The sequence below is a fragment of the Leptonychotes weddellii genome, chromosome 12 (assembly GCF_054177405.1).
Source record: "Leptonychotes weddellii isolate Sample4059 chromosome 12, ASM5417740v2, whole genome shotgun sequence".
Taxonomy (NCBI): domain Eukaryota; kingdom Metazoa; phylum Chordata; class Mammalia; order Carnivora; family Phocidae; genus Leptonychotes; species Leptonychotes weddellii.
In genome coordinates this window covers 53,023,556-53,041,057 of record NC_138380.1, presented here as the reverse complement: position 1 = coordinate 53,041,057, position 17,502 = coordinate 53,023,556, and the positions used below count along the sequence as shown (strand labels likewise).

Below are 17,502 nucleotides of genomic sequence, written 5' to 3'. Positions count from 1 at the left end.
CCATAAAATGAAAATAAACAGAGAAAGATATTTCCCTCCAATGTTATTTAAGGAAAATCTACATAAACTCAGAGCATATATACAACACATTTTATTTCAAAGGGTTGAAATAATGCCACATACATTAGAAAACCTCAATATTCCAGGGACTAATTATTTAGTTTGCTCTTCTGGCCTGCTTGCGGTGTCTATTTTGTTGTTGTTTTTGTTGTTGTTTGTTTCATTAGTCAAAATATCAGAACTTGGACAAAGACTAAAACTAAGTCTTATTTTCAACTTGGCATTGATATTGGTAATATAGCAGTTTTACTAGTGGAACGGTTTATAGAAAATCATGACTCTCCATGAAGTTTCTCAGTATTTTCTGTAAGCCCACAAACCTGTCTTCTCTGAAGATTACCAATAGGATGTCAGATTCATTGGACTCTTTTTATTTCTAGTCCTTTAGGCTTCCTACAGCACCTCTCTTTTCTGGAAACTTATTTCCAAGCCTCTAAGACACAACACTTCTGGGTTATAAGCTCTTAATGTAACAGGTCTCATTTTCAAAGACAACATCACCATTTTATAGCTATTATTTGGTAATACAAAGTTAACTAACCTGAACTAACATAGCCTATCTATAAACATATGTTCCCCAATGTATTTGATATGGATCTGACCTAAATTAAGCTCTTCAAAAAAAATTATAAACATTAAAATACGTTTCCAGTTTTTTGGCTCTCCAACTCCCGCTATACCAACTCTAGCTTTTATTACCCTATTCACATATCAAGAAAGTGTATGATCATATGTACATGTATGTATGTTATATATATAGTGTACATACATACATATATATACTCATATATATACATATATGTTTTTCATTCAAACAATTCTAGCCCTATTTAGATTACCAACCCCTTAATTTACATGGGGTATCAAGAAATTCTTAATCTTAGTATCAACACTCTGGTATTCCTGTGGGGGACAGCGTCTGATTTGACTTCTAATGATAACCACCTGCAGGTATTCATGCCCCTGTGTCATCACCTCCTGAGTATAGATGGAACGTAATAATTTGCTTCCAATGGATAGAACACAATAAAGGTGATGGGAGGTCACTTAGTGATTATGTTACAGAAGACTGACTTCTATCCCGGTCCTCTCTCTTGCATGTATAACACTGGGAGATAGTCTATGAACAGGTCCCCAACCACAAGCTTGTGAAAAACTGAGTCCTCAGTGCAACAGCTCAGAGGAATCGAGTCCTTCCAAAAGCCAGCTAAGTGAGCTAGGAAGCAGATTATTCCCAGGGGATCCTTGAGGTGACTGCAGTCTTGAGAAAGGCCCAGAGAAGGTGAAACCAGAGGGACTATGGATAATAAATGTTATTTTAAGCCACTAAATTTGGGGATAATTTGTTATGCAGTAATAGCTAACTAATACACTATTGAAAGGAATAAGTCCATTAATTTTCTATGGCCATTTTCATTTCTAATGTTACTTCACTTATTCAAAAAATTAAGGGGAGGTCTGTACCAGAAGTTCGTATCTAATACTTCATTTCCTCTACATTTGTTTAAGTATAATAGCTTATTGCCACTTGAATGAGTCTCATAAGTATACCCAAATCCCTAAAAAGTTTTGTTTTTCAAATTCGTACAATTCTGAAGAGACATTTTATTTTATGACCTTCAAATTTTCCCAGAGAATGACTGCCTAAACATTAGGAGCCAAAACAATATTGAAAGTGAAAAATATTTAGTCTCAAAAACATTCCCACAGCAAAAAAGCCTGATTACTCTGAACAGGGTATTACAGGTTTCTGTGAACAGATTAATACTGCATGTTTGGTGCGCATGCCACGTGATTCAATAAGTATTGTGTGTTTAGTAAGTCATTTCTATTTAAACTACAAGTAATTGCTCATTGCAGGAAACGGAGTCTTAAGTCTAACCTCCCCCAAGATTAACATTAAAAAGAAAAAAAAATTGATGTTCTGCTATTTGATAGCATACGCCTATTCTCTAGAGGACACAGAGCAAATGAGGTGTATTTAAGAGGGAAAGAGTGGTACAAATTCAGGTCTTTTGGCACAAAAGTATCCTACAGGAGTTGGACCTGTTCATATAGTTCTTAATGTTTCATTATGAATTTAGCTGGGTTAATTACAAGGAGATCCATCAACAAGAATGTTTTCTGGATGTCCTTTACAGTACATGCAAAACATTCAAAACCCAGACAATAGAGAAGGACAACAGTATTTTACTCATCAAGTAGAGAGATCTGGTTTATACTTTGTGACAGAAGATCAATTTACACAGCTTTATCTCATTTAATGTTGTTGCCAAACCACTTCATTTCACCATTCCATATCTTATTTTGGAGGCTTACAGAATTCTCTAATCTTTTACAAATAATTATTTTTTTTAAAGATTTTATTTATTTATTTGACATAGAGAGAGGCAGCGAGAGAGGGAACACAAGCAGGGGGAGTGTGAGAGGGAGAAGCAGGCTTCCTGCAGAGCAGGGAGCCCGATGCGGGGCTCGATCCCAGGACCCTGGGATCATGACCTGAGCTGAAGGCAGCCACTTAACGACTGAGCCACCCAGGCGCCCCACCAATAATTATTTTTTAAAAACATAAAATTATAAACCTGCTTTGGTAACTTTCTTCCTTGCTTATATGCCTTCCAGAGCCATAGTTGTAGTTGAAGAAAAAGTGGCATGCAAGAGCAATGAGAAGATCATTGAGCTCATTCACTTTATCTCCTGACCTATCCAGGACCTGGATTTTCTACTTCGGCCAAGTGGATCAGTCCTTTCCAATGGCCTGATCTTGCGAAAAATACTCAATAAGCCAAACGTTGTTTCCAAAGTCCTACTTCCCACTGCATCAAACCCAGTATGATGACAGCTCAGAGAAGAAAGAAGACAGGAAAATGGATAGACTAAAATGGTACACACTCCCTGCCGTACTAACATGGATGGTGATTCTCTCCCTGTTATAGATTGGATGTGTGTGTTCCCCGAGAATTCATATTGAAGTCCTAACCCCCAATGTGATAGTATTAAAAAGTGAGACCTCTGGTTGGGTATTAGGTCATGAGAGTGGAATCCTCATGAATAGAATTAGCATTGTGATAAAGAGAGACCCCAGAGAGGCCTCACCCTCTTCCTGACATGTGAGGACACAATCAGAAAATGGTGGTCTGCAACAGCAAAGAGGGTCTTCACCAGAACTTGACTATGTGGGCACCATGATCTCAGAATTCCAGCTTCCAGAAACATAAGAAATAAATCTGTTGTTTATAAGCCACCGGATTAGTGGTATTATTATAGCAGCAGAAGAGACTAAGACATTCTCCTCATTGACTTTTACTTTGAGTTGTCAAAACAAAAAACAAAAGAGTTCACTCTCTGAACTACAATGAAATATATGAACTACAATAAATAATTTCTCAGGCACCTGGGTGGCTCAGTCGTTAAGCGTCTGCCTTCGGCTCAGGTCATGATCCCAGGGTCCTGGGATCGAGCCCCACATCGGACTCCCTGCTCAGCAGGAAGCCTGCTTCTCTCTCTCCCACTCCCCCTGCTTGTGTTCCTGCTCTCGCTCTCTCTCTGTCAAATAAATAAATAAAATCTTTAAAAAAAATAAAAAATAAATAATTTCTCAACAAAATAAATAATAATATGGGTAAAGATTATGGTCACATAAGGAAAGAAAATCCAGGCTCAGTTTCAGAATTTCCCTGTCAGAGTGAGAGACAGTGATGGTGTCACATGACAGAGACTGCCCACCTCCTAGGTCTCCATCTTCTTATCCAGTGGAGGCTTTAAGAATTTGACTTATGCATTTTACAAATGAATAATCAGACGCCTACACACTTATATCACTTGTTGAAGGTCACATAGCTTGTTGTTTCCATTAGACAGGATGATGCTAATTTAGACCAAGAAATAATCAGCTTTAATAGTCTTGGAAAACTCTTCAACCACGTACCTCTGTGGTTCTATCTCTAAATCCTTGAGCATGTAGAATGCACAGATTAAATAAAAAACTGCTATAGGACTTTATACATTTTAGAGAATTCATAAATTTTATTGTCATAAAAGTTCATGTGTAAAATTTTATTTAAAATGTATAATTGTGACAATAAGATATCATACAGAAAGCCTGGATGTAGGCAAATGACAAGCCCTTGATAGTAAATACAATGTGTTAAAGGTGCTCTGATTTCAACCTAGGACAAAATCCTATGACCTAGATTGATGGGGCTAACCCTGCAAAACAGCTCAACCAACACATTCTCCAACCAAATTCCACCTTTTATTTCCATGCTATAGACACTACAGAGTAAAAAAACTTACATTGCCTCAGATTCTGTTTTATCAACATTCTACAGATTCTACTATATACATGTAGGAGACTTAAAAGGTGGCCGTGAGCAGGTTGGCTTGGTGCCAGAAACAGGGAAACTAGGTCTAAGGCAGAGACTTTGTATTTTTTTTGGATCAGCTATGGTAGAGTTTCTATCTGTGGTTCCCTACCATCCTATGTACGGTATGGGAGGCACTTTTACTATCACAGTCCCAGAACAGTTTAGCATTTCTGCCACCTGCACGGTTCTTGACTAGGTATTATCCAGTTTGGTTCCATGATTCTTTAGAAATTCTATAAGCTACAAAAAATAATTCTTTTATTTAGACAATCATGGGTACATTTTGTTTACAACTAAGAACCTTCATCAATGGAATTGCCCTATTAGCAAGATAGCTTGTGATTGCTTAGAATGTTTGTCCTTGATGAACAAGAAGAGAGGATCTCACAGTTAGCTTAGAAACTTTCTCAAATGGTCATTCTTCATTCCCTTACTCAACTTCATCTCAACATTCCATTACTGCCATCTGGTATTCCAGAGCCTCCTCGGATGTGACAGTCCTTTATAGATTAAAGAGGGTCAACAGTTGATTCCAATATGTCAATATACTTAAGAACCACTGACCTAATTCAGTCATCCAAGTCTGGTTCACATTAGACTTTCATCAGAGCTTGAACTTGTGGAATATATAGAGTCCCAGGTATAAGCTCGATCTACTGAAATAGATTCCCTACGGTACAGACTAGGAATCTGTATTTATTAAATTCCTCAGGAGACTATAATACTGCCAGCTAAGGACTTTTCCAAGAACCAATATTTAGAAGCCACTGGCCCAGAAAATCATTCATCAGTTGGGCCTAATGTAAGTTCATTAAAACAAACTCTGAGAATAATCGTAGATTATTCAAGTAAGAGAAAGTATACAAATCTTCAATCTGGACCTCAGGAAAATATCTACTAAGATATTTCATGATACCTTTGTGAAGAAGGTGGACAAATAAAGCTGAATGCAAAACTCATTTGGGTCAGTTAGTCAATGGTACAATGTCTACACACACACACAAAAAAAAGACACTTACCAGTGGAAAAATATCCTTCTAACCTAGAAGCTCCTTCTGTGAAATGGTCAGTATAGTTTAGTTATTGTTACTAAACTATTACAGTATTGTTACTAAACTATTACAGTAACAACAAAGTTTATTTTTCATACTACATACCCATTGTTAATTTGCTGGGAGCTCAGATTCACAACATTTTCACTAGGGACTTAACCTGAAAGAATGTCCACAATTTGCAAGATCTCTAGTGGTAGTGAGTAGATAACAGATATATGAAGTTATATACTGACCAAATGAGTAACTGTTTTCTACTCTTAACACTTCTGGCACCTAATGTGTGGACTTTTATTTTTTCCCCACTGAACAATTCTGACAGACCATACAGGTTAAGGGTTCGGTCGGACAAGATTGTCTTCCAGTTCATATGGCAATCCAGAGCCATCTGTACTCCTAACCAACAGGCATAGATCAGGGGTTCCCAAACCACCCCCCTTTGCCTTTGATAATTTGCTAGAATGGCTCACAGAACTCAGGAAAACAGTTTACATAATATTACCAGTTCAAATTATAATAAATATTTTTTAAAAATATATACTTGTAAATGCTTGTCTTAAAAAACAAAGTCATGGGACGCCTGGGTGGCTCAGTTGGTTAAGCGTCTGCCTTCGGCTCTGGTCATGATGCCAGGGTCCTGGGATTGGGCCCCGCATCAGGCTCCCTGTTCAACGGAGAGCCTGCCTCTCCCTCTCCCTCCCACTCTGCCTACTAGTGCTGTCAAATAAATAAAATCTTAAAAAAAAAAAAAAAAAAAACCACACACACACACAAAGTCAGGATAAAAATATTGTAGACTTCAGCAAAATTAAAACTGAAAGCTCTAAACTATGGGCTTGAACAGTTCATGCCAGAAATACTAGGTGTCTATAACTTCACTACTTTATCATCAGATACAGATTTTCAAATAATTAGAACAGGTTCCCAAAATACATCATTGTGTATCACAGCCTTCAATGATGACTTGCATCACAAACTTAGAATAATAGGATGAACAGTAATATCTTACACGTAAATTTAAAAGAATACTTAAAAAGGGACTAAGATCCTTTATGTGGATTAAGCTATATAACCTGGTTTTTAATTATTCATAGTTATGTTTGTAGAGTTATTTTAGAAAGAAGAATAGTACTTGATTTAAATTCATCCAATAAATTTTAAGGGCAAACTTTATCCTACATTTCTAGTCTAGAGCATAAATTTCCAGTCTTTTCTTATTTATTTACAACTTGAGAAATTGCGCACTAGATAATAAAGTCAGGAAACTTTATACTATACATAAATGGTCAAGTCAGCCACTTGATCCATAAGTCTAAGATTAATCTACCCATAAAGAATCTATTTTAAATGATTAATTTTTTGAGGCCAGCAAAATATTTTAAAGTCAATTTTGGAAAAAGTTGATTTGTGCTTTACTACATTGATATAGCTAAGGAAATCGCATATTCAGTAATTTCACAAATAATGTCTCTGACCAGAAAAAAAAAATGCATACATGTGAAGCATATCTAGAGTTAAGTAAAGGATCTGTTAAAATTTCTTATATCAGTTAAGAATATATGGAGAAATGGAGTTGAAACATTATATGATTAGATGCATTTGTTGGTATTTGAATTATCAAAGAATTATCAATAATTGATCATGGGTAACACTGCAGAAGATTTAGAGATATTCAAGAAGGAATCAATCCTTATCCTTTTCCAAATCAATTTCTTCCTTAAAGGTGTACACAATTTGGAATTACTCATTATGAAGAAAGTATGACTAATTAATCAGAGGCTTTATTATAATCCCAAAAAGATAAAAGACTGAAATGTAACTAATAAGTTTAAATTCACCAAACACAGAAAGTCCTACATGTGTGTAGAACTCTACAAAAACACAAATAGAGACTTAACAGCAGCTTATGTGATCCTATTTAACTATAAATATCATATACATCAACACTGTGAAGGAGCAATTGAGCCATCCAGATCATCCCCATTACCAGAGATACTATATATGTAAGAATGCAGGTCTTCTTTAAACTAGAAAGACGGTATGTCTAGCACAGACAATGAAGCCAATACATTCTCTCATCCAAGGAGGAGTTACCAATCAACTGAAGCTATGTCTTATGAAAAATGGTTAAAAATCTTTCCAGATTTCACTGTTCTTCATTTCACTGATCAGAGACTGAAAAGGAAACACATTAACTATCTACAAATACACCCTAATGGCTATCACAGTGATGGACTGGTTTAGGGAACAAAATCCAGTGTATGAACGCTATAAAAAACTGTATCTGACAGCACCATGGAAAGCACAAACTGACACTCTTCTCACTTAACAGTGACAGAAGCTTTACCTTAGGAATCTTCATATCCTTAGTATTGATAGAATGTTTGTCAAATAGGCTCTCAAAATTGAAGATACTGATTTAGCTAAGTCGAAAAATTAGTACTGAAGTAAAAGGAAAAAGTAAAAAAAAAAAAAAAAAAAAGTGAAAGACTGTCCAGAGGTAGTGGTTTCTTTATGTAGGGCCTATTTATGAGGACTGTATCCCAAAGTTTCATTTAGAGAGTATTAGCCTCAGAGTTGCCTATGTTTAAAGGGTTACAGTAGAAAATGGAAAATGATATCCCCTTGTCCCCGATTTGCAGATATGAAATGTTCATCAGCTTATTAAGAATTTGCGAGAAGCCCTCCATGGAAGACATCTGTTTAACTCTATTCACTGATGCCTCCCCAATTTTTTAACCATAGCTCTTTAACGGCCTATCTAATGAACATCGCAGAATCCTTTGGTAAATGCTCTTTAAGGTGGAATTGTGCCCTGGACATGTCCTCGCCTAGTAGGAGTCAACTGGCACCTGTGTCTTTAAGGACAAAAGTAAACCCTATATTTTAAACATTCTTACACATTTCAGACATCTTCACTATTTTATTTTAAAGAAAAGCAACATCCAAGTAAGCTATCTTTGCTTCTTAAAATGATGAGAGACATATTTTGAAGGCTTAGCAGGGTCATTTTCTATACAGTCTTGACAGCTAAGTAGACAGATTGCTTAACAGGTCCGATTTGCTCAAAATAATAATGGTCAGCTGCAAAGTAGTAGGCTGCAAAACCTCCTCCTTTTCAACAAGACCACTTTTCCAATCACAGGTGCAGAGTCATGTAGATATGCAACTCCATGGCATTCATGGGGAGAGAATGCCAGGTGTGGAGAAATGAACAATTTTGTTGCGAATATGAACTCCACAACAGTTGTCAGATTTAGGAAATAAAAACACAAGGTGCCCAGTTATACTGAATTTCATGTAAGATAACAAAGAATTTTAGTGCAAGTATGTTTCCTGTAATATTTCAGACATACTTGTACTAAAAATTATTGTTTATCTGAAATTTGCATCTCACTAGGCATGCTATATATCATTTGGACCATACTCTCCCACTGGAATATCAACTAGGGTGCATACAGACCCTTTGCGTTTAGCCTAAATCACAGGAAAAATAAAGTCCCGGGGACTGTATGTGCTCTTCCATTTCTTAGCTTTTGAGATTTTTCTCAATGAACTATTTTTATAACTACATAGTGTAGCATGAGTAGTGTGCATCCATGACTCCTTCGCATGGCACAAGAGAAAGAACTGATTTTCCAACCACAATAATCTGGAATACAACCAAAGACAATCTATTGGAGAAGGAATATTTTTTTAAAGATTTTATTTATTTGACAGAGAGAGACACAGCAAGAGAGGGAACACAAGCAGGGGGAGTGGGAGAGGGAGAAGCAGGCTTCCCGCTGAGCAGGGAGCCCAATGTGGGGCTCAATCCCAGGACGCTAGGACCATGACCTGAGCTGAAGGCAGATGCTTAATGACTGAGCCACCCAGGCGCCCCAAAGACAGAATATTCTTGAACAAAGATACAGACCCAAGTTCTTATTCTTACTCTTCCAGTTATGCATTGTTCTTGGGCAAGTATGTGTATTTCTTCAGGCCTTGGCTGCCCTGACTTCAATAGCCCCTACAATGCTAATATATTATACTTCCATGATCCTAAGTAAATTTAGCTTTGCCTCATTCTTGATGACTACCCAGAGTCCATACTTACATATTATGGAAGCAGAGAAAACCACCTCAAAGAAAACCAAGGATTGGCTAAAAGATGGTGCTTATATTTAATTAAAATCCATTTGTTTCAAAAGAAATGTTGTTATCTTCAGGCTAAAAGGGTACCTTAAATATTTCACAAATAATAACTGTTATTCATCAACAATACATTCCTTGGTCAGTACAAATCACTTTTATTCCAGACCAATAAAAACCCTGTTGACTTTTCCACTTTCTTGATTCTTGTGGGGTACCTCTAAGACACTACAAAGCATTCTGCAATTTCAATAAAAGGTATCTATACACAAAGGGCAAATCCATCTTCCCTAACACAGTCTCCAAATAGTTTGATTTAAATAGCATTTCTTTGCACTAAGACTCTATAATGCTAATTCATTTTGCCTTCAGCTTAACTTTCTGCTATTAATAGAGTGACAATAAGAATTTTTCTCTAAATAGCATGCCCTCTTATAATATGAATGTCAAGCGTTGCTTTCAAGTAATTAAAAACCTGATCACCAACATCTTTAGCACAACATAAAAGAAACAAGCCATTTCAAATTACACAAATGGCTGCATTCTGAACTCAGTTAAATACAAAACTCTAGTTCAATTTGAATTTCTAATTTCAAATTCCAAATTTAGGACATACTTAAAATAATTTATTGTTTATCTGAAATTCAAATTTAGCCACGCATTCTGTATTTTTTTATTTAACAAATCTGGCAACCCCATGTGGGCTACCTAGTATAAGATATTCACCAATTTCACCTTTTTATTTTCCTTCATCAGAACACTTGTTTTGATTTTATTTTTCCCTCAAGAGAGGTTCTGCCTATGTGAGAACACAGACAATTTTCCAGCCAAAATTTTTCTTATCATTAATGTATCTTTGCTTTTAAAAAATCAGGTTCCCTCCATTAAAACTGTAGTCTACAAAACACAAAATTTTACTTACCTGTGGGAAATATATAAGAAGACCAGATAATAAAATATTTCTTTTTTTCACTTCCTTTGCATATTCCCTGATCTGTATTAGGCTTTCCATTTTCTCATCAAAAGGTACTGATTTATAATCAAGAAAATATACCTGCAAAATAATACAAAAGGTAATATTAGAATACCATTCCTTTCACTTTCCTTTGAAAAATATAACATTAAAGAAGCTCAAACACAAATATATTATTGTAATTTTTATCAGTGTGTGTTAATTTCTAGATATGCATTTCAACCATAAATGTTTATTAAAATTGATGAATCCTCCTTTATAAATAAAGGCAGTAAACAGTCATTGAGAACACAATGTTGAAAAATACAAAATGCTAATATTCTATTTCTACTTGTGTCAGAGTCAAATGTATAAAGAATATATGATTTCAACCATTTGTTCTATTTAATTTATAATTTGAAACTAGGCTACATAGAAATATTATATATTAGTTACCAATATCAATAAAATTAAAGGGAGTGTTTACCTATTACATTCATAAATATTTTTAGAAGAACCCCTTTCAAATAATTGAAATTCTAATAAATCACCTATTTCTTAGAGAAAATCCAGAATTTTATATGTAATTTTTAGCAGTGTTAAATAGTATTTTTCTTGAAATTATTCCAGACTATTTTTTAAATATTATTTTTCATTTAAATTTTAAGGAGCTCAGGGTAAGTTTTCCTCTTTCAAATTATTGAAGTTTTATGGTACTGTTCATCTTTTGTGGGACATAAAATATCTAAACCACAAGAGCATCAAAATAAGACACAATTGCGTACACAGAATAAACACTCAAACATTTGTATTCTTTCACAATACCAAATTTAAGAAATGCTCAAGAATTATAATTTGTTCAATTACATGTATTTATTATCTAGAAACGTTTTAAAATCTACTCTGCTTTGAAACTCTTATACTAATCCCTCCGCTTCCTCTCTTCATTCATATAAAAACACGCTCTACAGAAAATACAAAACAAAATCTTACTATGTTTTTTCTGTAACAGAAGGGAATGAGTTTCCACCTACCACCTTGCATTTTGCTCTTCCAGGGAAAAGCACTTAACATCCATTTTAAAAGAAAATCATGTGAGGACATGTATGTATATCAATTCAGTAGATCTTCAGTCGCTATTTCTTGGACATTTTCATTATAGTTAACCGAAGACATACACATATAGTTACTTCCTCCTAAAATCTAAAGTGACAATGGAGACTTTTTTTCTTAAAAATGCTCTATCCATTAGAGAACCAAAAGAATAGACAAAAAAGCAAAAAAAGAAAAATTGGAAGATAAAAAGCACAAAGAAAAAGGTCTCAGGCTTTACTATCTACTGAATAGTTGAAGAAAAGACAATGTGATCCTGTGACCTTGAGCTCACCCTCCCTTAGCAGTGATTCCCTGAAAACTTATAAAGATGAAATCTCAGATTTTTCACCAGGCAACAATGCTTAAAGCAAATATGAGACTGGTGAACCACAGCCAGGCTGGAATAACTGTGAATGAACTATAAATATTAGACTTTCCTTCGGGGTAATTTAACTTATAACCAGGTGTTCCCCTAGCTGAGACCTGGAAGCTAACAGCGATCAGCTGTTAAAAAGATACTAGGTCCTATCTGTAGCTTGAGCCTTCTAGAAGGATGGCTCACACACCACCTTTCTGTGATCTCCTTCCCTCCGCCTTGATAAGGTGGAGGAAAAGTGGAGGGGAAAAAAGGCAGGCCCATACTAATGTGAAATTAAGAGCTCAAGAGCTAAAGCTGAAGATACATGTCCATCTCTGCATTTTCTCCTGTCCTGAAGTCTTTTAGGACATTGTACAAACTAGTGCCACAGGATTCTTCTAGTCTTGTGAGTTTAAAATATCTTTCTGAAGCTAAAATTGCTGACTGTGGGCTTGTCCAAAAAAAAAAAAGCAGGCTAATTCCCCAAACTCCAGGCAATTTATGTAATTGCAGTCCTGTTATGAATCTAAAGCTAGGGGACTGGCTGAGACTAAGACTCTCTCCTGGGCCCATACTGCCAGGTCATTACATAGTCCCATACCTTCTGGACTAAGGAAAAACACTACTGTTTGGTGTTACATGCCTCAGAGTACTCTTTAACTCTTTTACCTGTGTAATTATCTGTAATATTTAGATACCAGGAAATGCCAGGAGCCACCATGCCCAATATACTTTATATGAATAGAATGTCCTAGGGGTTTGCAATGCACAATCTGGGAAATCTTACTGTTAGCCTAGATACTCAATGAGGCAAAGAGACATTTCTTGTTTAATACAAGTCTTCCTAACAAATTTTCAGTCTGAAAAATCTTACAGTAAAATAAAGGAGGGTGCAGAAAGGGTTTGTGGAAAAAATAGCACAAGAAGCAGAAAAGATAAAACCATTCCACTTTGTAATTACAGCCTCCACAGAGATTTAAAATGCACAGAAATTAAAGAATGGAAATGCTGGTAACATATTAATTGGAGAAGGAATGATGGATACAACTGGGAATGGAGCTCTGCACTGCAATGCTGCCATTGAACTTGGCTCAGGAGGAAGTGCACCTGCCAAGGGAAACTCCCTGCAAAGTCAGAGCTGGGAGCAGGTGCTCATTTTTCAATTTTCCTAAAAAAGTGTCCTAAAAGAGAGCCTAAAGTTAATAAAAACTTTGGGAGCTTAAAAGTGGTATAAGTAAAACTCTCGACAAGAATAAATTATACCAGGGTGCCTGGGTGGCTCAGTTGGTTAAGCGACTGCCTTCGGCTCAGGTCATGATCCTGGAGTCCCTGGATCGAGTCCCACATCGGGCTCCCTGCTCGGCAGGGAGTCTGCTTCTCCCTCTGACCCTCCCCCCTCTCATGTGCTCTCTCTCATTCTCTCTCTCTCAAATAAATAAATAAAATCTTTAAAAAAAAAAAAAAGACTTTAAAAAAAAAAGAATAAATTATACTGGAATGAGAAGGCTCAAGAGAGAAAGTATGCTGAATCTGCATTTTGTTAAAAAAAAAAAAAGGACAGAAATTAATGATTTTACACTGAGTTAACTTAGTGATTTATGTTTTTAAAATAATGGTATTTAACTAAAACTATATACATCTCTACTGTATAGTTTTTGAACTTGCAGAAGGAGGAAAGTATAATCTGTATCAATGCAGCAAATTATAGGAAGAAATTAAAGTAGCAAATAACACAATTCACCAACAGCAGTAACAAAATAAGCTTGTGGAAAGAACTCAAATATAAAAGTAATACAAATAAATTGAGCATATTTAACCATCTCCTAAGTAACAGATTTACCAGATTGGATTTTTAAGGAAAAAAATCTAACAATATGCTAGTTATAAGATAAATGTCTAAAGCAAACTAACCTGAAAAGCACAAAATAAAAGGATGAACAGACATGCCTTGCAAACACTACCAAAAATGAAGGTTGTAGCAATATGATTCATTTTAGTTTAAGACAAAAACTATTAATTCACATAAAGGCACAAGGTGCATAATAAAAAAAACAAATTATAATAAACTTATTAAGAACATAGATTTGAATACACAAGACAAAATATTTGACTGATTATGAGAATTCTTTTTTTTTTTAAGAGATTTTATTTATTTATTTGAGAGAGAGAGAATGAGAGAGAGCAAGTACATGAGAGGGGGGAGGGTCAGAGGGAGAAGCAGACTCCCCGCCGAGCAGGGAGCCCGATGCGGGACTCGATCCAGGGACTCCAGGATCATGACCTGAGCCGAAGGCAGTCGCTTAACCAACTGAGCCACCCAGGCGCCCGAGAACATACTTTCCAAATCAATAAACAGAGATGTTACTGCACTTGTCTTAAAAACTAATGTACCAAACATATTAAAAAACAAAGTTGGAACAGATTCTGCTTCCAGTGCAGCAGCTAAACTGAGGGGTTTTTCCTCTCCCTTCAAGGTTATAATTTTATTCCTGTTTTTCTGGCTGTTCTTATCTAGGAAAAGTTGCATATGAACTGGATGTCACTTCCAAAATATAGAGACCTAACTCCCTTATTTACTGATCACGTAGAAGCTAATTTTTTTTTCAGAAACATGTATTATAGCAAAAACAGATGGTGAATTGAAAAACAAAGCACAATAGTCTTTTAAAGTTCTCACCAAGTCATGAAATGTCAAACAAGGACTGGAAGACTTTCACTCCAGCTAAAGATCTATTAGACACAACACACCCTAGTTCTTTGGAAAGATAAAAGATAATGGCATGTAAAGAAATCATTAAGCCAATGCTGTTCACCACACATTCCATGAATTAAGGAAATGCATAAAAGTGAATTCTAGGCAAGCTATTTATACATCTACAAATTGCCTATATTATCCCATCAAACCATCAAACTATGTTACCCATTAAGTAATCAGTACTTAAATTATAGGGAAAGTTTAAGAAATGTACTAAAACATAAGACTCTGCTCGACATTGTACTAGTTGACATAATCAACTTTTAAAGAAACAGATATGGATATTGACCTTATGAAATGTATTAGCAGGTTGACAAAATTCAAACATGAAGTAGGATACATCTCAAAATTCTCTTTCACTAGATGGGTCTGATGACATCATGATTAACAGAAGAAAATCTCCAGCAGATGTATTTCCTAATACCAATACCATGAAATTTAAGCATGTATTTTACATTGTGCTACTAATTTTGAACTTCTACACCAGTTACTTATGAGTTCCAGGAAAAAATTCAGTTGGTACAATAAAGCAATCAATTTTAATTTTAAAGACAGGGCATATTTATACAACTACAGGAGAGGGTTACAAAATGATCATGATAGCTCAAGAGAAATGTAAATGTTTTTGCCTTAATAAAACAAACTTACAGCATGGATAGTCTTGCATCCATTGAAATGTAGCAAAACATTTCATGTAGGTTGAGTTCTGCAGATTTGCTTATAGCTACATCAAGTAGATATTCTTTGATCTCTTTTTGAACTGTTCACTCACTTACTACTTGTAAATTACAGTTACAATATTTCCCCCTTAGGATGCCATTTCTAACAGTTTTTTTTTTCATTCATACATAAGAAAAGGTAAGAATATCTTCCTACCCTCCCCCAAAGAATGTTCATTTTTTTTTTTAACATAGCAAACTCACTCTTATAAACTAGTAAACTGCTTAAACATTTAACATATGGGTAGCTTCATGGCTTTGTGGGTGGGCAAGGTTTCTGGCACTCAGTTTGGAAAATGCTCCTCTGTGCCTCATGTCTTCTACACTCAGTTCTACACATGCTTTATATTTGTCTAGTAACTATTTTAATACATTCCTGGCCCCAGACTGAATTGCAATTAATTTTTTATACTTTAATAAGTAATTTTTCATTTGTCTCTGAGGACAGGTACATTAATTAAAGGACAATAATTAATACCAAGTACAATATTCTTTAAAACCTCAGGAATGTTCCATAACCCTACATTTAACACTTCTGCTTCATTCCAGAACCCATGTTAACAGGCCTAAGAAGGGAATCAGGAATTGTTGTAGGAGAGGAAACCGAGTCTTTGTTTATTTAAGTAGGAAGTCAATTCTTGAAGCTTCAGTATATATCCAAATATGCACTGCCTTATGCCCACCACAGTGGAAGGAAGAATGCTTATGGTAATTATCAAATAATTAAGTTAGAAAGAATTGGTAGATAGACCAGAGACTCTCTGAATCTACACAACAGATACTGCAAAATTATCTACCTATCTGTACAGAAAAGTAAATTGTGTGAATCAGGCCCAACATCTAACAACACCATTTTTCAAAAGAAATACAGGGAGATCTAACAAAAGATAAAACTGGTCAATATTAAGCAGATCAAAGTAAGAGTTTAAGGAATAAAAAAGTAAGTTTAGAGAAACTTATCACCCCAACTATTTATGAATTACATGGATTCTATCAATGAAAATTATATATTAATGAGCTGTACTTTCATTTTTTAACTGTACTTTTAAAAAGAAAAAGGAACAAGCTTCTAATGTTGAATCATTTCATTTTGGAACAAGTTTATTTTTTTTAAGATTTTATTTATTTGAGAGCGAGAGAGAATGTGAGCGAGCACAGGTGGGGGGAGGGGCAGAGGAGAGGGAGAAGCAGAGCCCCACTGAGCAGGGAGCCTGACCAGAACCTTGAGATCATGACCTGAACCAAAGGGCAGATGCTTAACCAACTGTGCCACCCAGGCGTCCTATTTTGGAACAAGTTTAAATCAACGCCATCAAGCAATTCAATGCATAATTCTGATAAATAGAAGCTAATTAAGAGTTGTAAGTGATCATAAAAATTCAGAGCAAATTTTTAACAACTCATCTATAAATCTTAAAATACCAGCAAAACTATTAGGCTGAGAAATGAGGGCATTTAACCAAAGTAGTAAATAAACAGTATTTCACATTAAAATATTAGCCATACAAAAGATTTAAACGTTTTTATTGATTCCAAGAATTAAAAAGTAATTAAGTTTTATAGTATCAAGACAAATGTTCTACTTGCATATCCATTTAGTTGCAGATCCTTATGTAAAAGATCAAAGAAGTAATGAAACCAGAACTTCACATTTTTAAACAGGCACTAGGAAAACCTAACATAGCTTGCAAACATGTTTAAAAAGATTTTTTTTTCAGATTTCATAAGATATTTCTCCTATAAGAATAGAACTCTGCCACTGTTGTATTATGGAAAAATTACCTGAAGCATTATATACCTCTACAATTAAAATCTGTACCATCTATAACAAACTTTAGAATCAAAAGGTAACAGCAATCCCAATGATTAATATGAAGCATTGACTTGCTGAACTAGTATTATTTAAAACATATGAGGGTATGTGCTATGGTGAGCGCTGTGAATTGTGTAAGACTGTTGAATCACAGACCTGTACCTCTGAAACAAATACATTATATGTTAAAAAAAAAAAAA

General features: G+C 35.2%; 1 protein-coding gene across 6 annotated transcripts in view; it reads right to left on the bottom strand.

Annotated features, from left to right (window-relative positions):
• Positions 1–17,502, bottom strand: part of CRPPA (CDP-L-ribitol pyrophosphorylase A) — a 278,958-nt gene that overhangs the window by 92,775 nt on the left and 168,681 nt on the right. For 5 of the 6 annotated variants that reach the window (XR_014139316.1, XR_014139315.1, XM_081800459.1 and 2 more), the window contains one exon: positions 10,533–10,664. Coding sequence is in view for 4 of the 6 variants with exons in the window: in XM_081800459.1 (XP_081656585.1) it covers positions 10,533–10,664 (132 nt within the window). In the remaining 2 variants the exon portion in view is untranslated. Of the gene's footprint in view, positions 1–10,532; positions 10,665–14,661; positions 14,771–17,502 lie in introns of those variants that run through there. The other variant, XM_081800461.1, reaches the window with a different exon arrangement.